We start from the raw sequence: 23,452 nt of genomic DNA, 5'->3' as shown, positions 1-23,452 counted from the left end.
AAATGGTGTCTCCTGGCTTTAGTGTACTTGGATATGACGATCAAATCCACATCCAGCCCTCCTGATTTCTTCAACTTAACTGTATCTCCTCTCCACTACGGTCATACCGGGGTCTACTTTCTCTGGAACCTTCTCCAGCTCTCCGCTGCAGGTCGTTCTGGAGATGCAAGGGCTCTGACAGCCCCCTGGACGGTTTCCAGTGAGTAGACTCATCTGTGCACGTTTTAACTTTAAAAGCAACCTGGAGACAAAGAAAAGACCTTTGTAAGAAAGGCAGCAATCAAAACAAACAAACTCCACAGCCACAGAAAGTCAAGAGGGCAGGTCTGGCCTCTTCATCAGAGTTCCCCTGGCTCCCTCCACCCGACGTTTCTCGGTTCTTCTCGGTTCGGAAGGTCCCAGGGCTCTGGCGAGTTCTCTCCCCGCAAGGCTCACTGCCCCTCCCATCCCAGGTGCGCCTCCCCTTTTCCATCTATGGGTCTTCCCTCCCCTTCGCCCCGGGATGGCCCAGCTTTACTCTGGGAGGATTGCAGGAAAGATGCGGTGAGATCAACGCACCAACTGGCAGCCGAACTGCCTCAGATCCGGCGAGGAACCGAGCGCCAAAGGCGAGGGGAACGCGGCCGCCGCCAGCTCCTCTCACCCCAGAAGCGCATTTCGGCGTTGCTGGGACACGGACCCAGCAACGCGCCGCGGCACAGGTTGGCACCAGGCGGGGCTTCCAGGTCTTCCGCCCTCTGCATCTCAGGGCCCCAAGGTCCTCGGCTTGTGATGGAGTCTTCTGAGATGGGCAGAACTAGAGGCCCAAGACATGGTAGGGTGTCCTGGGCAAGGACCGCTGGAGAATTTGCTCAGCGTTTTGGGTTTTGTTTTTTTAAACAGTCGTGGCTCTTCGGGCAATTTTTGGAACTGTAGTCTCTGGTGGCAGTGAAGGATGAGCCCTCCGTGAAGTTGGCAGATGCCCGCTTATAATTGACATTGATTAGACAGGATCACCTACCACGGCCAAAGCGGCTGGCTTTCCTGGGCCAGACTCCCTGGTGGATGTTATCTATTCCTTAGGCCGACAGCTGCATTTGTCAAAATAGAAAGCGAATCTGAGCAAGGCTTTCTCAAGGTCACTCAGAAAACTGACATCATCTCCAAGTTTCCTTAGCCCAAATCTACTGCTCTTCCCATCATACCAACTCGAATTTATCTTACTAATCCTTTCCAGCGTCTACTCAGTCTTGCATGGAAAGCTTTTCTCCAAGGCTAGTTTAAGTCCCTCAATTCAAATTCGGATCTTACTTCTCCCTAGGTGAAGTGAACAAATTTAGACCATGTTTTTATTTCTAAAGACATTTTTTTACAGATTATAAATCAGTGGTCACTATAGAAATCTTGGAAAATATAGAAAACTAGTGTTAATACCCGCAGTCCCACAATCCAGATCAACCACTTTTTCTGGGTATCTAATGCTGTAAGAAAAATCACCCCCAAACTCTGTAGCTTTAGACAACAACTGTCTTTACTATCCCATGATTCTAGGGGCTGGCGAGGCTCAGCCACGCTGCTCGCGCTTGGGGTCTCGGACATGGCTGCAGCGAGAAGGTGGCTCAAGACTCTTCATTCACATCCAATGAGCTGTGCTGGCCGTCAGCGGGGTCCCCGGCTGGGGCTTTGGCCAAATCACCTACAGATGGCTTTTCCGTGTGCTTCCTCACAGCACCTGGCATTCCTAACAGGAGCACCCCAGGGCCACAGGGCAGAAGCGGCACTGTCATGGACGCAGAGAGAGGACACCCTGACCACACCTCTCAGTGGGAGGTCGAGATCACGTTGTACGAAGAGCCTAGGGTGTGAGGGACCTTGTTGTGACTATCTTAGGAAACAGCGCCTGCCCCACCACTACTAACTCTTAGGGGTTGTTTCCTACCTGTCCTTTTTCTACGCACGTATATATTAACACAATTGGAACTAGAGCACATATACAATTTTCTCTCATGTTTTTGTCTATTTAACATTATATTCAGGGCATCTCCTCTTATTAAAGTTTAAGAAAAACACATTTTATCTGTTTAATTATCTTATCCCGTGGTAAAAACGGTAGTTTTGCAACAGAAACGCTAGCCGGGCCACTGCAGCATCATTAATGGCATGGCCCGAGATGCTGCAATGCCAGGAGGGTGGAGATCTTTGTCTGTTTTGCTCACTGCTATACAGCAAGCACTCGGCACAGTGTCTGGCACATGTAAGCACTCAATAATCATTTGTTTAATGAGTGAATAGATGGATGGATGGATGGATGGATGCTACAATGGCCTGAACTGAGACCCTCCCTCTCCTGTTTGCATCCTCCCGGGAGGAGAGAGACCAGCCCCCTAACCTGCACCACCAGGTCCCCAGACGTCAAGACCCATCTGTTAGTCCAAGGATTTCAGGGCTGGTGGGTGAATCCCAGAGTCAAAATGTAATGGGGTGCAGAGTGAGGGCCCCCTGAAAATAGAAGAAAACCCCACAATCCTTGGTTGGGGGAAGGGAAGAGTAGATGATGCAGTGTTTAAGATATATCGCATAACAACGGCTAGTTAACAGCGGTGCCTCCCTGGAGGGAAGAGGACTGCCACTTAGCACAAATACTGTGTGTGATGCTGAAAACGCTCAGGGACTCTTGACAGGTGGGGGCTGCTTACATTGTGCCTGCGTGAGAGGCAAGAGGTGGATGCCACATTACTGGGAACTCTTACCCTGACTAAAAAATGGCAGCCAAAAGAAGGTAAAAGATACAGGGAAACTGGCAAAAATGGTAGGCGCTAACATATCATAGGAAGGGCAGGATATGAGGTCACACAGGAAGTTCTGGGCCGAAACTAGAAGACTAGAAGCATGTTAGTATTTGATAGCTGAGGGCAGGCTGAAAGAGGAGAGAAGCTACTCAGTCTGGAGTAAGAGAAGAGAAGCCGTGTGGTCTGGAGTAAGAGAGGAGGAACTTCTGCTTCTCTGAAGGACGTATGGAGAAGCCACTCCCTTGGGACGTGGGCCTCCCTGGGCCCCACCACGACCCCGTGTAGCACGGCCCATGGTTCCCTGAGCCACTGCCTGGAGGCTGAGAGCAGCGCGCCCCAGATCCTGAAGGAGAGAGCTGCTGCGAGAGGATGGCGACTCTGAGACCCACAAGGGCACCTTCCAGAGGGGACGGAGACTTGTTTGCATGACCAGCTTAAGGGCAGATAAGGACATGGGGAACTTCTGGGTGTGGTTTTGGCTTGTAGCCTTTTGGGGAGCAAGGGAAGCTCTGGGTCTTGTGAGAAAGGAGGGCTCTGAGCAGGAGTGCCCTCGGTCTCCCCAAGATTGGAATCCTGTTAATAAAAACCCATTTCCTTTAATGCTAATCGTTGGCTCATTTGTCAAGGTGGCTTACTCAGTAACAAAAACCCTGTTGAGTCCTGTGAACTGCTACTCATAAACTTCCTGTGACTCTGCAGCTTTAAAACCTCCAGGGCCACTTTGCCTTCATCCCTTGGGCAAATTTTAGATGCCTCCTGCACCATGCCCGCTCCAGTGGCGGGCCCCGAGATTTGGCAGGGCACAGGAGCCACCTGAGAGGTCCTGGTGGCCCACGGAGTTCACAGTCTGTGGGCAACCAATACCAGCCGGGCTGCTGGGGTTGCGCAGCAGAGGTGAGGGTCGAGGGTGCTGGGAGTGTCCAGAAGCCTGAGGCTTCCTTCCCTCTGAAACCCTGTGGGCCTCGCTGGGAGGGCAAGCACCGCCTGACAAGAAGGACTTCTCCAGGGTTCCCTTGCCACCTGGCCATTGTGCCAGAGGCCCCTCCCTTGGTTGCGTGTCCCAACCAAGCCTGGCCTGGAGGTCACCGTGGAACCTGTGCAGGAACAGAGGGGTCTGACGCATTGAGTGAGGCCAGTCCCAGGCTCCTGAGGTCAACTCAACATTCTCCAGGGCCCTAGAGCTCAACAGTCTAGGATCCCGACGTGCCACGAGCCTGGGTCTGCACAAGTCTGGGAACTTTGGACTCCCGGGCCACCACTGGCACACACAGGGTTTACGTGGCTAAGTATTACATCGACTCATATGAAGTTGCTGTTTTTGTAGGTCAAAAATGGTTGCATATAGGCAATTTCATGATTCAGCCTAATGGTAAAAAAGTGTATGCTTCTAGCAAGTTCCATGGTGGGGTCAGCAGGTATGCTGGACTTCAGCGCCATTGCCCCCCTCTAGCCTGCAGGACCCCACTTCGTGTTCACCAGCCTGGGACTTGACTCTGAGAAGGGACAGGAGGCAAGGCGATGGAAGCAAGTGGATGGGCGGGCTGTTGCAGGCACGGGAGAGGGAGGCTCGGTTCTGGGTCTCTCCTGGCTCCCATGCCTCCTGCAACCCCAGACCCCTGAGAGCAGCTGGGGCAGCTCTAAGAATTAGAGGGATCAGAGGAAAACAGAAAGCAGATGGGGAATGACATCAAACTATACTGTTCCTTTTGGGTCTTGGCTGAACACGAATAACCTGCCGTAGAGCGAAACTTGAGACTAGAAGGATGTTAGTATTTGATAGCTGAGTGGTCAGGAACATTGGTAAAAAGCCCCATGTTTGGCAAACGTTAGGAGTTGCAAACTAAATTACGGAGAGGGGTCTTAAACACTACCTCTCCCCACAACACTACTGCCAACAGCTGCTCCAGGGGAGCCTCTTCCTCAACGCCAAGAAAAAGTCACCACAAACCCTCACTGAACATGCTTGTCCCATGAGTACACACCAGAGGGCAGTGTAGGCCAGGACACACGATGGAAATTTTGGCCAGAGATTCCCCACTGTAGTTTTCAGGCTGGCATCGCAGGGGCTCATCCAAACAGGGCGCTGGGAAAAGGGGTGCTGAGTAGATGACGGACTAAAGATCGCTCGCCTCTGAAAACCTTCAGTGGTAGGCAGAGGGGCTCTGGCAAAGATGTGGAGAGGGAGCACTAGCTATCCCCGAACTTGCTGACGTCAAGAGCTCCCAAGTCCCCAAAGGGCCTTCCCATCTGTTCAGGACAGGAAAGGTCCCAGCCCCCTCTGATGTGCCAGGCACTGAGCTAGGGGCAGGGATTCTAAAAAGCTCGGCCCTTTCCCTGGCGGGTACCTATGCACTGCCACTCCTCACATTCATTATCTCACTTACTCCTACAACAGTGAAGTGCTGGAAGAATCATCCCCATTCACAGATGATGAGCGACAGACTCCAATGCGTTGAAGAACTAGTCCAGTTAGTAACTGGCAAGCTTGGAGTGTAAACCCAGTTTCTCCAGATTCAGAGCCTGGGCGCTCACCACGGCACCAGAGCCTTCTTATTAGCATGTGCTCTCGGCAGTGAAGGGTCCACTTGCCGTCTCAGTTCCAGCCAGGAGGTCGCCACTCCCATCACAGGCTGTCACAACGCCCAGGTGAGGCCTAGATGCTCATCCTCAGAAACACAAGCCCCTTGGCTTAGGTATCAGAGGAACACAAATAAATAAGATTTTTTTTTAATATATACTTTATGTAGATATAAAATAGACACGCAGAGTAAGGATACCAGTGTGTGAGTGCAATGCCTACCCACTACAGATTTAGTAAGAGGCGAAAGATTCATACGATCTGAAGAGAAACCAGAGTATATCCTCTACAGATTTAGGAGAGAGAAGGCTGGCATTGATGGGGTTGTGAAATGTGTTGAATACAAGGTGTGGCCCAAGATGGAATGAGTCACTGCGAATCCCTCAGCAGAAGAATGATGTGGCATCTGCTGTGCACCCTCACATCCTCCCTTTGTCCCTCCAGGTTCAGTCCCCACTGTCCCTGTCCCCTCTGTGCCCAGCAGGCTGACTGTATGACTACATCCCTCAGCTCCCTTGGGAGGCACTGGAGAAAGGGAAGAGGAAGGAGTTAAGAGCCTCCAGAAAGACTGGCTTTAGGAAGCAAATGGGGAGGACTACCTCCTGGGGCTGACAGACTCCTCCACACAAACTCTAAGAAAAACAGAAGAATGCCTGGGCAGGGAGCCCATTGGTCTGGAAACTCTCCCCTGGAAAAGGAGAGTACAAGACAGAACTGGAGCAAATGTATATACAGTAGATTCAGACGTAAATGCAAGTTAGTGTTCAGAGACTAGTCTGGCTAAAAACACCCCAGCTGGAGGTCATCTGATCCGTTTTCCCAAACCGTAAGTGTGGCAGAGGAGTCACCTAGATCGTGGCGGAGGAGCCAGCTGGACTGTTGCACCGCCACAGCCCAAGCTGGCCATGAGGCGGGGTGTCCTACGGAGCTCTGCCGGCTGCTCCTTCAGGCCCACCTCCACTTTCCACCCACCCCTACAAGCAGAAGAATAAACAGACTTCCCAAGAAAGAGAGAAAGTAAGAAACAAAAGCCAGCAGGTTGGCTGATGGGGGCTGAGGATGAAGGTGACCAAAAGTGAAGGACTGCTTTCTGCTCAGATTATAGGAACTGAGAGTTCAGGACTTGGCCCAGTGTTACAGTGCATTTGGGAGGACTCCTACCTTTATTAAATATCTAGACTCAGAAAAACAAGCAATACCTGTCCTAGCCAGTGTGGCTCAGTTGGTTAGAGCATCGTCCCATAACTAAAAGGTTTACGGTTCAAGTCCTGGTCAGGGCACATTCCTAGGTTGTGAGTTCAATCTCTGGGCCAGAAACATACAGTCCCCGGTCTGGGTGCATATGAGAGGCACCCAACTGATACTTCTCTGTCATGTCGATATTTCTTTCCCCCTTCCTCTCTCCAAAGCAGCAATGAAAAAATGTCCGCGGGTGAGGATTAAAAAATAAAATAAAATAGGAAAACCAGTATGTCAATCTCCTACTGAACATGAATGATCGGTTCTTACTACGCACTGGGAACACAGTTGTCGGTGTTAGCGTACGGAGGGCTGCACCCTGCTCGAGGGTCTCGCTCTCACTTAACCCTTCATCACAGCCTCAGTCTGGAGAAGTAAAGTGCTGTATTTTGCTGTGTACAGTGCACTCCTGTGTACCATGGGCACCACGTTTTTGGCCCAAACTTTCAGGAAAAAAAAATCTTTCATTTTCATTTTTAATTCAATTATTTTTTTATTTATATTTAGAAACAAAACCAATTATTGTATTCCAGGGTATCCTTATTGCTTTCTGGAGTTACACTTTTAAGGCATAAGCATAAATAAAAGAATTAAAAACATCTATATAGAAGCATACGGAATTGGTACTACCCATGTACAATGCACATCCTTATTTTTCCCTCAAAAACTTGGGCAAAAAAGTGCGCATTATACACGGCAAAATACAGTAACTTCCCCAAGGTCACAAGACCTTACAGAGCCCGGTTCACAGCCTGTGTCTCCGCTTTGGAGGGCTGGTTCCCTGTGCTAACGACTCTTTTCAGTTAGGGAACATCCCAGCTAGTAGTTTAGTGGTGCCAGTACCCTTTGGCAGAGTTCTGTCCTTAGATCTCACATGCCTGGCATTTTTATTGTTGCTCCAATGACTTAGTGACCATAAGCCTAGATATACCCCAAAACTGGAAGTCTAGACCCTGCTAAGAATCAAGCTTCTACCTCCCAGACACTGGCCACACTGAACAGACACCAGAAAGGCCCAGTGCTCACCAGAGGCACAGAGGAAGGGTGTGTGTGTGTGTGTGTGTGTGTGTGTGTGTGTGTGTGTGAGAGAGAGAGAGAGAGAGAGAGAGAGACGCTCCTCCTCCCCACTGCCCAGCCAGCATCTGACAGGGCTGCAGCTGGTGTGTTCCCTTCCTCTCATCTCTACCTCATCTTCTTCTTCAGGCCCTTTCCTACTTGTTCTGTGCTCAGACCCCACACCACTTCCTTCCTTATTCCTACATCAATCATCTGCTTCACTTGCCCTTTTACTCTCTGCTTCTGCATTTTGGTCTTTGCATTAGTCAGCTATTGCCACGGCAGTGCTCTATAACAAATTTCCCTAAAACTCAGTGGCCTACCCTAGGCATATATTTTGATTACTACTGACCTGGCTCAAAGGTGCAGTTTAGATGCAGGTTTACCCCCTGGGACTTCTCTCGTTCTCCTGGTGTCAGCATGTACTTCTCATGTCATATGTTCTCATGTCGTATGGTATGAGCACAAGAGGGGCAAGTGAATTGGCACACTGTCACTCCCACCTATATTCTGTCGGCCAAAGCAGTCTCACAGGAAAACTCATGATGAGTGGACCCACCCACGCCAGTGGGAGACAATTCGAAGTCCGCATGAATATAGTTCTAACACAGGGAGAGTGTGATGAGCTGAGAACAAGAACTTAACCCAGTGAATTTCATCCATCCTCAGCAGTTCCTCCAAAACATGCAGGGGATATGTGGCTATTGGTCCTCGTTGTTTTATTTTATTTTTTAAAAGATTTTATTTATTTATTTATAGAGAGAGGGGAAAGGGAAGGAGAAAGAGAGGGAGAGAAACATCAGTGTGTGGTTGCCTCTCACATACCCCCTACTGGGGACCTGATCCACAACCCAGGCATGTGCCCTGACTGGGAATCAAACCAGCGACCGTTAGGTTCACAGGCCGGCACTCAATCCACTGAGCCACACCAGCCAGGGTGGTCCTTGTTATTTTAAAATGGAGGGAAAAATATATTCCTCTTCAGTTTTCTCCAACTCTTAGGATGAACTTGTGGCCCACTTTTCTGACACTTGCGAGGCTTTGGAAAGAGTAAGGCCTCAACGGCAGGACTGCCTGCTTCCTCCGAACCAATGTCTCCAGGCTTCTCGTGCTCAGGAGTAAAGCATGGACGTGTTCTTCCAACACACTGCAAGCTTTCCAAATTTCTATTCTGCTTTTTCATTTTCCAGAAACACTCTAATCAGACGGGCCTTTCTCCTGGATGAAACAGGCTTTTAAAAGCTCCAGGTGGTCCTGACTGGGTAGCTCAGTGGGTTAGAGCAACACCCTGACACGCCAAAGCTGCAGGTTCCATCTCCGGTGAGCGCAGCTGCAAGAAGCAGCCAGTGAATGCATAAATAAGTGGAACAACAAATCAATGTTTTTCTTCTCTCTCTCTCTCTCTAAAATCAATTAATTTTTTTTTAAGTCCCAGATGTTCCTTGTTAAGCTAAACAGGGTTTAGATTTAAGGAAGAGGACAGGGTAGGAAAGGGGCAGAACTGCATACATAACACATTTTTCTTTTAAACATGCTTGAATATGAAACCTTCATATTTAGGAAGCAAGTCTTTCGGAGCAAATGAAGAAGAAACATTTGGAAACCACCACTATTGGAAGCAGCATCCTTCAAACATGGCTTCAATTTATTCTGAGTGGCATTTGTACCACCACTGGGCACTTAACTGAACCACTAATTCCTGTAACAGACCAGAGAAGTTACCCGGGGAGCTGGCAGTTCCTTTTACTCACAGCGGAGACAGTGGTCTGACACTGAAACTTTAGCTGCCTACCAGTGTCTCCTGCGATGATGGGGAACGAGAGAAAAATCCGTAACAACAGTCTTCAAGGCGCCACTGCTGGCTGCGGACTGTCATCACACAGCAGGACAATTAATAAACTTACACCGAATAAGAAGAAACAGGAGGCACATGGCGCCTCAGGGCCACAGCCAGTCCACTTCACAGCAAGAGCCCACAGTCCCTGAGGTGGTCAGACTCACAGAGACGGAAGTAGAATGAGGATTACCAAGGGCTGGGGAAGGGAGGAATGGGGAGTTTCCTGGGTGTAGAATTTCCGTCTGGGATGATGAAAAAGATGGATGGAGGCGATGGATATACAATAATGTAACTGTACTTAATGCTACTCAGTGGCACACTTAAAAGTGGATAAAATGGAAAGGATTATGTTCTATATATTTTTTAAAAATAAACACAATTTTTAAGAAGTCCATGGCCACTGGAAAAATCCTTCCAGCAGTCACCTAAGTGCACCTATGTTACACTTCAATGACAAGTTTTGAAATGGCAGAGAAATAAATGTGAGAGACAGAAATAGTGCTGTGAATAAAATGAGCCCTGGCTGGTGTAGCTCAGTTGATTGAGCACGGGCTGCAAACCAAAGGGTCACTGGTTCGATTCCCAGTCAAGTCACATGCCTGGGTTGTGAGCCAGGTCCCCAGTGGGTGCGATTGAGAAGCAACCACACACTGATGTTTCTCTCTCTCCCTTTCTCCCTCCCTTCCCCTCTGCCTAAAAAATAAATAAAACCTTTAAAAAATGAACCTGGGGAAGGGGACGGAGAATAAAAGGGACAGAGGCAGGGCTCAGCACACAGGGCTTGCTAGACTTGGTTCTGGATTTCACTCCCTCTCCTAAGAACATCAGGAAGCAATTTTATACTTTTTTTTTTTTGGCAGGAAAAGATTAAATTAAAATTCAGATAACTCGTACAGTGTGCAAAATAGTTACTGCTCAATATATTTATCTATTATATCAAAGAGGACAACGTTAGCTCCTTCAGACTAACTAGAAGCCATCTCATTTACCATTGAAATTTCATATCAGCAACATTCAGGGCTTTCGTTTTGGTATTTTGTTTTTTCCATTTTTAGTATCTTTTTTTATCTGGTCAGTCACCAAGTTTTACATGGAAAGCAAACATAATCTTGTTAAAAGTGAAATAAAGGGGGAGGGAGTATAAGGGGACTAAATAACAATAGAAAAATACAATTAAAAAGTTCTTTTAAAGTCAAATAAAAAATATATATGTATATATACAGGGTGAGGCAAAAGGTTTACAGTTGTTGGCACAGAAAATAATACATAATCAGTAAATAATAATACAAGAATAAACTCTGTGTTTCGCATAGTCATAACCGGAAACCTACTTTTGCCTCATCCTGTATGTATATACATGTATATGTATATGTGTGTGAAAAAAACAATTTTCCATCCTGGCTGGTGTGACTCAATGGTTGAGTGCCGGCCTGTGAACCAAGGGGTCGCTGGTTCGATTCCTAGTCAGGGCACATGCCTGGGTTGCAGGCCAGGTCCCCAGCCAGAGGCAACCACACATTGATGTTTCTCTCCCTCTCTTTCTCTCTCCCTTCCCCTCTCTAAAAAATAAATAAATAAAATCTTTAAAAATTGTTTTAAAAAACAATATTCCTTAAAATAAAATTATAGGCAGTTTTATAAAAGTCCATGACCATGTACCGCTAGATTTTGCTTTGACTTAGGACTCAGCTAAAATCAGACCCAGGTCTTAACTTTGGGGACTGAATAGATGAGCAAAAAATTGGGGCGAGCCCCCAGGGAAGCCAGCCTCACACCACAGATCGGGGAGAGACAGTTCTCACGACTGGCTCTGCTCTCCTCCTCTCGCTGCTCCTCTGTGTCCTGCAACTCGCCCTGCTGCCCCGCTGCCGTAATCTGAACTCTCTTCCCGAGTTAATGCTGTCTGGGGAAAAGAAAATGTCAAGCGTCCTTCAGGCATCGATATTTCTGCAAGACTGTTCCAAAGTAATTAATTGCCGACTTTCTTTCTCAGTCCGCCAAGTGCCATCTAATACCTCCGATTCATCACTCCCCACAGTCCCCTGCTCGGGTAAGGGTAACGTCATCGTCCACAGAGCTGACAACTGGAGTTAAGTAATTTGTCCATTATCTATCAGCCTGTCAGGGAGGATGAGAGTGAGCGGGAGCCAACTCTGCTGCTGTGCGCACTGTTCTAATTCCCCGAGCTCCTGACTACTGCTTCCGGTTTTACCACTACTGAAAGATGAAAGAGAAGACACAATTAGCGACGTACAACATGAGAAATACAGTCAATAATATCGTAATTACTATGCATGCTGCCAGGTGGGTACTGAAATACCAGGGGGACCACGTAGTAAGGTATATGATGATCTAACCGTTATGCTGTACACCTGAGACTAATGTAAAAGGTAAACTGTAATTAAAAAATAAATAAGTAAAACAAAAAGTAAAAATTGAACTATAAAAAAAGACACTATTAGCCAAAGACCCTTTTGATTCCTGGGTGATATTCCTAGGTAACATCTGTTTACCCACATTCTGAAAATGCACATTGGAATGTGGGTAAACAGATGTGGGAAAGTGCACCCCAAAGTTTGCTGGAACCTGTTCCATGGGTGGGAGGAGCTTGGAACATGAAGGAAATGAGAAAAGGGGGGAAACTCAAGATGCTAGTTTCATGGGACACAGTTCTCAAGGCAGAGAAGCCTCTGAATGGCCTTTTCATCTCTAGTTTCCCTAAGACACAAGACCTCTTCTCTTTAAGGAAAACTCAACACCACCAAAAACTAGGACACTGCCCAGCAAAGCTTCTACTCAGTCTTAGGACTCTGCTTGGATGTCCCTCCAAAGCGCCTTCCCTGATGCCCCAAGTCAGGGTTGAGTATTGCGCCCACTAGTGCTGATCACTTTTTATACGCACACGTGCCTGCGTCCCTGCACCCTGCTGACTGGGAGCTCCCTGACGGCAAGGACTCTATCAGCCTTGCCTGGCACACAGTAGCCATCCCATAAATATTTGTGGAACTGAGTTAAATGTACCCCCTCTTCTTAGAACACCAACCTTTTCCTGCCAGCATTTAGAAAATTCCAAATAATCAAAGCTGCCTCTTATGAGCTTGTCATTGAACTCTCGCTAAAATGCTTTCAGCCCTGGCCAGTGTGGCACAGTTGGTTGGAGCATCATCCCATAACCAAAGGTTGCAAGTTTGATTTCCGATTAGGGCATATGCCTAGGTTGAGGGTTCAATCCCCAGTCCGGGCACATACAGGAGGCAACCAATCTGTGCTTCTCTCTCGCACTGATGTTTCTTTTTCCCTTCCTCTCTCTCTCTTTATTAAAAAAAAAAAACTATGAAAAAATGTCCTTGGGTAAGGATTACAAAAATAATAAACAAAATGCTTCAACTTCCTTGATTTGTTAACAAAATACAGCAAACATAATATAACCTTTCCTTGATGTCCTGTGTCTATACATTGGTTTTGAGTTTGGCTGCTCTAAGGGAAATTTAAAGTGTCTTAAACGAGAGAGTTTGTTTCTCTCACAGGTGACACTGCAGGAATGAACAGTCCAGGATGCCCACGGTGACTCCACAGGGTCCAGGACCTGAGCCCTTTCCATCCTTTGCTGTTACCCTTGGGTATTTCCATTCCCACCACCTGATCCCCAAGACAGCTTCTCAGCCCGTGGAGAGGAAAAGGTAGAAGGGCAGAGCTTGTCTGACCTGGCATATCTCATTTCTGCTCTCATCCAGGGGCCAAAACTCAGCCACTTGGCCACACCTAGCAGCAAGAAACTCGGCAGCCATGGGCCATGGAAAAGCTGGGGGCTCGATTACTAGAGAGAGAAGGGGAAATTGAACACTGGGTACAGCTTATAGTGTCTGCCACAGCCATCTTTGTAAATCTTACTCGTGGTACTGTGCTGTGTTTCGGTGGCCCCTACGAGAACAACTGAATGCGCAGGACCGACACTTAGCAAGGGCTGGGCTGCCTGAGCTTACAGGTCTCCATCTGCTCCATCACCACGAGGCCGCCAGCCGGTATCTCGGTGTCATGAGTATGCTTGCTTCTAGCGGCCCCGCTTCCTAATCTGCTTGTGAGTCAGCAAAGTGAATCTCCGAGCTTTTTAGATTTATGTGTGTCGAGCACACGCACAATCAAATGGGATGCAGGAGAGATGGTTAAGAAGACAGGCTCTGGAGCCAGGCTGCCTGGGATCAAATTACTGCTCTACCACCCACTGTCTGTGTGACCTTAAGCAAGTCACTTAACCTCTCTCTTTCTTCATCTGTAAAAGGAGAATTATAATAGTAATTTAACTCACTGGGTTATTGTAAAGATTAAATAAATTATTATATATAAAGCATGTTAGCTGGCACAGAGTAGTGCCCAATAAGGGAGAGCTATTACTATTAATATAAAAAATAAGTTACTGATTCCACAGGCCCTGAGTGTGGGAAAGACCCTGCTTTGACCTCAGCTTCTTGAGCTTTATGGCAGCACTTTTCATTGTTGGGATGCCCTTTTCCACACTCCCACACTCCGGGCTGCGATCCGGAGGGCTAAAGCTGCTGGAATCCAGAAAAGCCGGAGAAATGGGCCATTGTAAATTGGAATCACTCACATCCTGCATGCATTTTTAATAGCATCTCAGAGACAACAGAGTAAGCTGATAACAAACGAGAATTGCATTAATGTTAGGATTCCTAATTCTGTGTATATTTTTCCATTCTCCAGATATCCTTACAGATTGATGAAGGCCCCATTTCGAGAAGGGATAATGCAAGTCTGTGTTCTAATTTATTAGATACTTATTGCAGAAGGGCTTTTCATCATAAGCCTCCAGATCAAAGCCAGAGTGACTACCATCTCCACCCCTAAGAGCTCAAACAACAAGAAAGAAGGAAGCCACAGGGAAGGTAGGTGAGCTAATTTGATTCCCATCACATGACGCCTGCCCTTTGTAGAATTTGTTCTAGAAAACAATGCTGTTCTGGAACCCCAAATCCCACCCACAGGCGGGGGTACGCCCAATAGCTTTCTAAAAGGAGAAGGATGTGATGATAAATGTATCTATAGAATAAACAAACAAAATCAAAAACAAAGCAAAGGGAAATAAAACCAATATCAAAATGACGAACCTTGATGGCAGAGCCACATGCACATTTATTAAAACACAGTCTCTGTTTCATTGTGTAGTGTTGGTCTTCGTAATTGAAATTATTATTGATCAGGGAATGCCACAGTCTTAAAATTTCCAATTTCACTTCTTCCAAGGAACCAAAGAGCATTCTCTCATGGTATTCTATATTCTCTTTTTTATATTACGTTTATTTAATTTTCAACAGGAAATTCACTTACAGAGCTGACAAAATCAACAACTATAAAGGTACCCTTGGAAAGCCTCTCTCCCACTGCACCCCGCCTGAGGCCAGGCCCCAGCTCCCCCACCCCAACAGAAACCACCTTACTGCGGTGGAGCCAGTCCAGAGCTCTACAAGCAAATGTGAGCAGTGCTCTTTCTCCGTCTCCTTGCGCATATATTCTCACGCTGTTCTGAATGTTTTCCTTTCACTTTTGGAGATCTTTTCACAGCATTACATACATAACGTCTTTATTCCAGATTCTCTCAATGAAAGAAAGAACACTAAACAGACCCCTGGTCTTGGTCAACTCTGATCAGAGGACAGACTCTTAGCTGTGCAGCCCCTTGGAAAGCTGCTCAGACATCTCCACCAATGAGCATCACTGCTGAGCAGCAGGGCGGGGTTCACAGACAAGCTCTTTGTACATCACATCCCCTCCTCCCTCCCCGGCGAGCGCCAAAGCATCTCAGGCCCACAACGGGAATGCCCGCAACTGTGTTGTCCTGCACAACACACCCTGTCATGCACAACCACACTTAAGTGAAGCAGCTCAAAATCTTCAGCTTTTTTATAATACACACGTGCCCCTGAAATTCAAAAATAATCGTAAATACTACTTTGTAAAAATCAGTGAATGGTGCTCTGTGAACAAGTGTCCAACAAGTTTTGAGTCCTTTTCCCCACTGCCTAAAATGAATACCTCTCAATTCATCCTACTTCTATGCATTTCACAGTAAGTCACAAATATCAGAACACTTTACCTCTAAACAGTTCAGCATGGCTGTCATCAACTAGACTGAATATTGGTTTAGGTATTTTTTTAATTACACACCAAGAAATGTTTCGACATGTGTTTTGACAAACGCCTACACTGCATTGGTTAGCCAGGGTAACAATATTTTACAAGTTTCTATCTGCCAATCTGGAAAAGACTGCTCGGCCAGGGACTGCTGCTGAGACGGTGAGAGCAAATCCCATCAGACGCAACGCTGGTGATAAGTGCGGTTAGTGACAAGTGCAGTTAGTGACAAGTTCAGCTCCAACCAAACATGCATAGTAGGAGTTGAATATACAGGAAAAAATGCCATTCTCCAAGGTATCAGAAATGGTTCCATGTACCAGCCGGGAAAGTAAGCGGGAGGCATGAAAACTCAGGATCGGAGATCCAAGATGGTGGAGGAGTAAGTGGAAGCTACACTAACCTCCTCCCAGTACCAATCTGGAATTACAAGTAAATTGTAGAGAAATCATCCTGAATAACCAACTGAATACTAGCTGGAGAGAAGCCTTACAACCATGGACAAACCATGGGCAAAGAGAAGAAACCACTTCACCATAACAAGACTGGGAGGGAGTGAGGAGGAGGTGTGAGAACCACAGCCAGGCTTCCAAGGGGGGCAGCTGAAGTTCTGGAGAGATATTTCAGCAGCCAGGGGGTACCCCCTGAGAAGTATGGGGTCTAAACCCCAAGCTGGGCTCTCCAGTCTCTGGCACCAGAGCCAGAAAGGAATCCAGATAACATCCAGCTGTGAAAAGCAGCAGGGTCTCTGTCCATTAGGGAAAGACAGCTGGAGACTAGGAGAGCCTCTTAAAAAGCCAAACACACAAAATTTCATTGCAGCCCCTTACCCTGGACTCTGGCAGAGGGAGGGCAGAATGGAATAGAGATGCTTGAGGAGAGTCTGGGGATGGTGGATCTGGGGAGAGAACTGAAGGAACAGCTGCCAGGATCCCTGTGCTGAGTCATTCTCCACACTGCAGAGGCATCTCTCTCAGGCAGAGCACTACTCTCTAAGTGGCATCAGCCCGAGGGGAAGCAATAGCCCTGCCTGCAGTAATTACTCCTTGTGGGGCTTAAGCAAGGCTGCTGATTAGAGCTTGAGGCCTTAGCACTGTTTCATCTAAGAACTAAGGCAGATCTCTGGGAGATATGTGAGACTTCAGCTGACCCTGCCCCGGGCCTGGTACTGATAAAAGCTGGCCTTGGTGCGCAGCCTGGTTCTTTCTGCTCACAAATAGGCTCAGCAGAAGGAGCCTCAGGCAGTGGGTCACTGATAGCTCCAAACGGGTTGACCAGGGCCAGTCACAAGCAGCATTTGACAAAGGCCTCCACCGGAGTCTTTGCAGATCTCCCTAATACATAGAAACAAATACAAAGAGGTAGCCAAAATGGGAAGACAAATGAAAGAATCAGAGAATTCTCCAGAAGAGCTAGATGAAATGGAAACAAACAATTTCAGATAGAGAGTTTAGAATAATGACTACAAGGATACTTAACAGCATAAAAAAAGACATAGAAACCATAAAAGGGACCAGTCAGAAATAAAGAGGGCAATATCTGAAATAAATAATACACTGGAAGGAATAAACAGTACATCAGATGAAGCAGAGGATTAAATCAGTTATTTGGAAGACAAGGTAGGAAAAAAACACCCAGGCAGAGCAGCAAAAAGAAGAAAGAATTGTTTAAAATGAGGAGAGCTTAAGAAACACCTTGGACAACATGCAGAGTAACAGCATCCACATCATGGGAAAACCAGAAGGAGAAGAGAGTGAGCAAGGGATTGAGAACCTATTTGAAGAAATGATGACCGAAAACTTCCCTTTTTGCTTCCCTGATGAAGCAAAAAGACACACAAGCCCAGGAAGCTCAGAGAGTGCCAAACAAGTTGGACCCAAAGAGGTCTACACTGAGACACACCATAATTACAATTGCAAGGCTGAAAGACAAAGAGAGAAGCAGACAGTCACCTACAAAGGAGCACCAATTAGGCTGTCATCTAATTTTTCAACAGAAACATTTCAGGACAGAAGGAAGTGCTGTGAAATATTCAAGGTGATAAAAAAGCAAGGACCCACAGCCGAGGCTACTTTACCAAGCAAGGCTATCATTTAAAATCGAAGGAGAAATAAGGAGCTTCCCAGACAAGAAAAAGCTAAAGGAGTTTGGTAACACCAAACCAGTACTGCAACAAATGTTAAAGGTATTGCTTTCAGGAGAAGAAGAAAAAGAGAAAGAAAAAAAATAGGAAAATAGTCTAACAATAAACCAGCACTAAATATGTATCTATCAATAATCACCTTAAGTGTAAATGGCTTAAGTGCTCCAACCAAAAGCCAGAGGGTACCTGAATGTATAAGAAAACAAGGCCCATATATATGCTGCCTCCAAGAGGCTCACCTAAGGTTGAAAGATATACACAGACTAAAAGTAAAGACATGGATAAAGATACATTATACCAATGGAAAGGGGGAAAAGCTAGGATAGCAATACTTACAAAACCAAGGCTATAGTAAGAGACAAAGAAGGACACTACATAATGATAAAGGGAACAATCCAACAAGAGGATATAACCCTAGTAAACATTTACATGTCCAACACAGAAGCACCTGCATATGTGCTGCAAATCTTGATGGACATGAAGGGAGAGATCGACAGGAATACAGTCATAGTCAGGGATTTTAACAACCCACCAACTTCAATGGATAGGTCTTCCAGACAGAGTATCAACAAGGAGACAGCGGCCTTAAACGACACACCAGATCAAATGGATTTAATTAATATCTTAAGAGCATTTCACCCCAAAGCAGCAGAATATACATACTTTTCAAGTGCACATGGGACATTTTCTAGGATAGACCACATGTTAGGACACAGAACAAGTCTCAGTGAATTTAAGAAGACTGAAATCATATCGAGCATCTCCTCTGACCACAATGCTATGAAACTAGAAAGTAATCACAAGTACACTGAAAAACACACAAAGATATGGAAGGAAGCTAAATAGCATGTTATTAAACAATGAATGGGTCAACAAAGAGATCAAGGAAAAAAATCAAAGATACCTTGAAACAAATGAAAATGAGATCGCAACAATCCAAAATCTGTGGGACGCTGGGAAAGCAATTGTAAGAGGGAAATTCATAGTATTACAAGCCTATCTCAAAAAAACAATAGCCCTGGTTGGTGTGGCTTAGTGGACTGAGACCAGCCTATGCACCAAAGGTCGCAAGTTCGATTCTCAGCAGGGCAATGTCTGGGCTGTGGGCCAAGCCTCCAGTTGGGGGCATGCGAGAGGCAGCAGATAGGTGTATTTCTCACTAAAACACATCTATGTTTCTCTCCCTCCTTCCCCTCTCTCTAAAAGTAAATAAATCTAAAAATATTTTCAAAATGCTCATTAAAAAAAAAGAATTTACAATGCCAAGTGTTTAAAAAAACAAGAAAAAGCTCAAATAAACAACTTTAAACTTAAAGTAACTTGAAAAAGAACAAATAACAAGGCCCAAAATGAGTAGAAGGACGGAAATAATAAAGCTCAGAGCAAAAAGAAACAAAATAGAGTCTTAAAAAATGATACAAAAGGTCTACAAACCCAAGAGCTGGTTCTTTAAAAAGATAAACAAGATTGACAAACCTTTAACCAGATTCATCAAGAAAAAAAGAGAGAGGACCCATAAAAAGAAAATCAGAAATGGAAGAGAAGAAAGAACAACTGACACCAAAGAAATACAAAGGATTATAAGAAAATATTATGAACTATAAGCCAACAAACTGGACAACTTGGACAAAATAGATGAATTCCTAGAAACATACAGTCTTCCAAAACTAAATCTGGGAAAATCAGAGAATCTGAGTAGACAGATTACATCTAGTGAAATTGAAGCAGTAATCAAAAAACTCCCAAGAAACAAAAGCCCTGGATCAGATGGCTTCACAGGTAAATTTTACCAAACATTCCAAAAAGACTAACACCTCTCCTTCTCAAACTATTTCAAAGAAATTGAAGAGGAGGGAAGGCTCCCAAACTTGCTTTACAAGGCCAGCATTATCCTAATTCCAAAACCAGATAAAGACACTACAAAAAAAAAAAAAAAGTAGAGGCCAATATCCCTGATGAACATATATGCTAAAATCTTCAACAAAACATTAGCAAACTGTATATAGCAGTATGTCAAAAATATCATGCACCATTACCAAGTGGGATTTATTCTGGTAATGCAAGGTTGGTTCAACATTTGCAATTCAGTAAATGTAATTCACCATATATACAAAAAAGAAGGGAAAAAACACATGGTCATATCAATAAATGCTTAAAAGGCATTTGATAAAACCCAGCACCCATTTAGGATAAAAAATTCTCAGCAAAGTGGGAATAGAGGGAACATGCATAAACATAATAAGACCATATATGACAAACCCACAGCCAGCATCATTCTCAATGGGCAAAAACTACCAGCGTTCCCCTTAAGATCGGGAACAAGGGAGGGATGTCTGCTTTCACCTCTCTCATTCAACACAGTACTGGAAGTCCTGGCCACAGCAATCAGACAAGAAGAAGAAATAAAAAGCATCAAAATTGGAAAGGAAGAATTAAAATTGTCATTTGCTGATGACATGATACTATACACAGAGAACCCCAAAGATTCCACCAAGAAACTACTGGAACTGATTAATGAATTCAGCAAAGTAGCAGGATACAAAATTAATATCCAGAAATCAGTTGCATTTTTATATGGCAATAACAAACTAACAGAAAGGGAAATTAAGAAAACAATCCCATTCACAATTGCTACAAAAGGAATAAAGTACCTAGGAATAAACCTAACCAAGGATGTAAAAGACTTGTACTTGGAAAATTATAAGACATTGACTGAAAAAAGAAACTGTAGAAGATACAAATAAGTGGAAGCACATCCTGTATTCCTGGATAGAAAGAATCAGCATTGCTAAAATGTCCATACTAACTAAAGCAATCTATAGAATCAACGCAATTCCTATAAAGATTCCAATAACATATTCCACAGAAGTAGAACAAATATTTCAAAAATTTATATGGAACCACAAAAGGCCCCACATAAAAACAGCGATCCTGAGAAATAAGAACAAAGTTTGGAGGAATCACATTACCTAATATCAAACTATATTATAAGGCCATAGTAATCAAAACAGCATGGTACTGGCATAAAAACAGACACACAGATCAACAGAACAGAACAGAGAGCCCAGAAATAAACCCCCATCTTTACAGTCAATTAATATTCAACAGAGGAAGCAAGCACATACAATGGGCTAAAGATAGTTTATTCAATAAATGGTATCGGGAAAATTGAACAGATACATGCAGAAAAATGAAACTAGACCACCTTCTTACACCACACACAAGAATACATTCAAAATTTGACCTTAGGTGTTAGACCCAAAAGCATAAAAATCATAGAAGAAAACAGGCACCAAAATCTCAGACATTGCTTGTGGCGATATTTTATCAGATATATCTCCCCAGGCAAGGGAAATGAAAGAAAAAATAAACAATGGGACTACATCAAACTAATGACTTTTTGTAAAGCAATGGAAATCATCACCAAAGTAAAAAGACAACAACAGAATGGGAGAACGTTTTCACCAATATATCTGATAAGGAGTTAATGTCCAAAATTTATAAAGAACTTACAAAACTCAACACCAAAAAAACAACCCAATTAAAAAATGGGCAAAGTGAATAGATACTTATCCAAAGAGGATATAGAGATGGCCACTAGACATATGAAAAGATGCTCACCATCACTAATCATCAGAGAGATGCAAATTAAAACCACAATGAGATATCATCTCACACCTGTTAGAATGGCTATCATCAATAAATCAACAAACTACAGGTGCTGGTGAGGATGTGAAGAAAGGGGAACCTTTTTGCACTGTTGGTGGGAATGCAGATTGGTGCAGCCACTGTGGAAAGCAGTGTGGAGATACCTCAAAAAATTAAAAATGGATCTGCCTTTTGAACCAGCAATCCCACTTCTGGGAATATATCCAAAGGAACCCAAAACACTATTTTGAAATAACATAAGCACCTTTATGTTCATTGCAGTGTTATTTACAATCACCAAGATACGGAAACAGCCCAAGTGTCCATCAGTGGATGAGTGGATAAAACAACTTTGGGACATTTATACAATGGAATACTACTTAGCCATAAAAAAGAAGAAAATGTTACCCTTTGCGACAGTATGGATGGACCTGGAGAATGGTATGCTAAGTGAAATGAGCCAGTCAGAGAAAGACAAATACCATATGATCTCACTCATGTGTGGAATCCGATGAACAAACTGAACCAGCAAGCGAAATAGAGACAGACTCATAGACAGAGAGCAGGTTGACAGCTGAGAGTGGAGAAGGTGAGGGGATGGAGGGACTGAGCAAAAAGGAAAAAGGACTCAAGGACATGGGCGAAAACAGTGGGGTGATTGCTGAGGGGAACAGTGTATAAGGGGGCTAAATAGTAATAGAAAAAAATATAGTAAAGATTAAATTAAAAGAAACAACAACTCAGGTTTAAGCCCAAAGAGTACTAATAGAGACCATAAACTCTGAAAAGGGTCTGATGGTCTGGGTACTAAACTGGCTGTCTGTCCCTACCAGCACCTCTCCTACTTTCTTAGCACCTCCCACTGCCCAACCATGGGTTACTTTACGTGCCTCTGACGCCTGTGCAAAGGTGTGGTGTTTAGCCGTGGAAAATACCCATGGTATAACTGACTTATAATGTCACAACCTAATGTACTACGTCATGTAAAGAATAAAATTTGTTAACAGAAAAAGCATGGAGTCTAGAAAGGATAAGACCAAGGGTCAAAAATGTGAGTGTCTCCAGCCCTGTCCAGGGGACAATGTGGCAGGTCCAGCCAGGATAAACCTCCCATTGGATTTGCAGGCATGCATCTGGCCACGCTAAGTCAATGTCAGCCCTGACACCATCAACCCACTCACTCCTCTTGCCACACTGCTCTGCTCCCTAAGGAGGCTTCTGAAGAATTTGTTTCTCATGCCCACGAGAGAGGATGCAATGACCATCTGCCCCACACACCTGACCCACTTGGCGCCTCCCTGTCTCATTATCCTGGTTTGTGCAGTGAGTCCCACTGAAGTGAGCGGGCATGACTGGGCACACATGGGGCACTTGGATGGTTTAGTTTCTGCACTGGCAACCCTGAGAGCCCAACCCCGAGCCCTGGCACTTCACGCCATGTGGAGGTCCTGCCCACGTGGCCGGCTGACCTCCCCTAGTTCACACTGCTACCTTGACTCCCTAGTGTTAAGTGCTTCAAACAACATAAAAAAACTCATAATGTGTGTGCTCTCCTGTCTAAAGACAAGTCCATTCCAGATGAACACTCAAAAGTGGATTTTAATTGCCCTTCTTCTTTCCCACTCTCCATCACTGGTCCCCTTGAACTTTTCACTCTTTCCCCCTTCCTCCCTAATACACACCTACCTCCAGGGTCCTAGTTCTAGGTCAGCTGGTTCTAGTCAGTTTCCCCTGAGACTTCTGAATTGCTAGAGGGGTCCTTTCAGCCCTTCAGGCCCCACATTTTCTAAAGGAGTCCTGGTCAGGAGCCAAAATTCTCCAAGGCAAAGAAAATTACCCCAAAAAAGAATTATTATGAAACTCCAAACATAAAGAAAAGTTGAAAGAATATGAGTGCTTACTAATAACTTATTAGTAAGCACTCATATACCCACCGCCTAGATTCTACAATTGTTCACATTTTCCTGTATTTGCCTTATCACACATCTATTCATCCATCAATCCATCCATCCTATTCCTGATGCATTTCAAAGCAA

The 23,452-nt window shown here is 45.0% G+C and overlaps 1 protein-coding gene across 8 annotated transcripts in view; it reads right to left on the bottom strand.

Annotated features, from left to right (window-relative positions):
• SPATS1 (spermatogenesis associated serine rich 1) overlaps window positions 1-23,452 on the bottom strand; it is a 65,146-nt gene that overhangs the window by 26,226 nt on the left and 15,468 nt on the right. For 4 of the 8 annotated variants that reach the window (XM_053913772.2, XM_071219685.1, XM_053913774.2 and 1 more), the window contains one exon: window positions 81-241. In XM_053913772.2, coding sequence (XP_053769747.1) covers window positions 81-241 — 161 coding nt within the window. Of the gene's footprint in view, window positions 1-80; window positions 242-517; window positions 873-23,452 lie in introns of those variants that run through there. The other 4 variants (XM_071219687.1, XM_071219686.1, XM_053913776.2 and 1 more) reach the window with 3 other exon arrangements.

This window comes from Desmodus rotundus, chromosome 11, assembly GCF_022682495.2.
Source record: "Desmodus rotundus isolate HL8 chromosome 11, HLdesRot8A.1, whole genome shotgun sequence".
Taxonomy (NCBI): Eukaryota; Metazoa; Chordata; class Mammalia; order Chiroptera; family Phyllostomidae; genus Desmodus; species Desmodus rotundus.
Note: the sequence above shows the minus strand (reverse complement) of the source record. Positions and strands in the feature narration are given on the sequence as shown.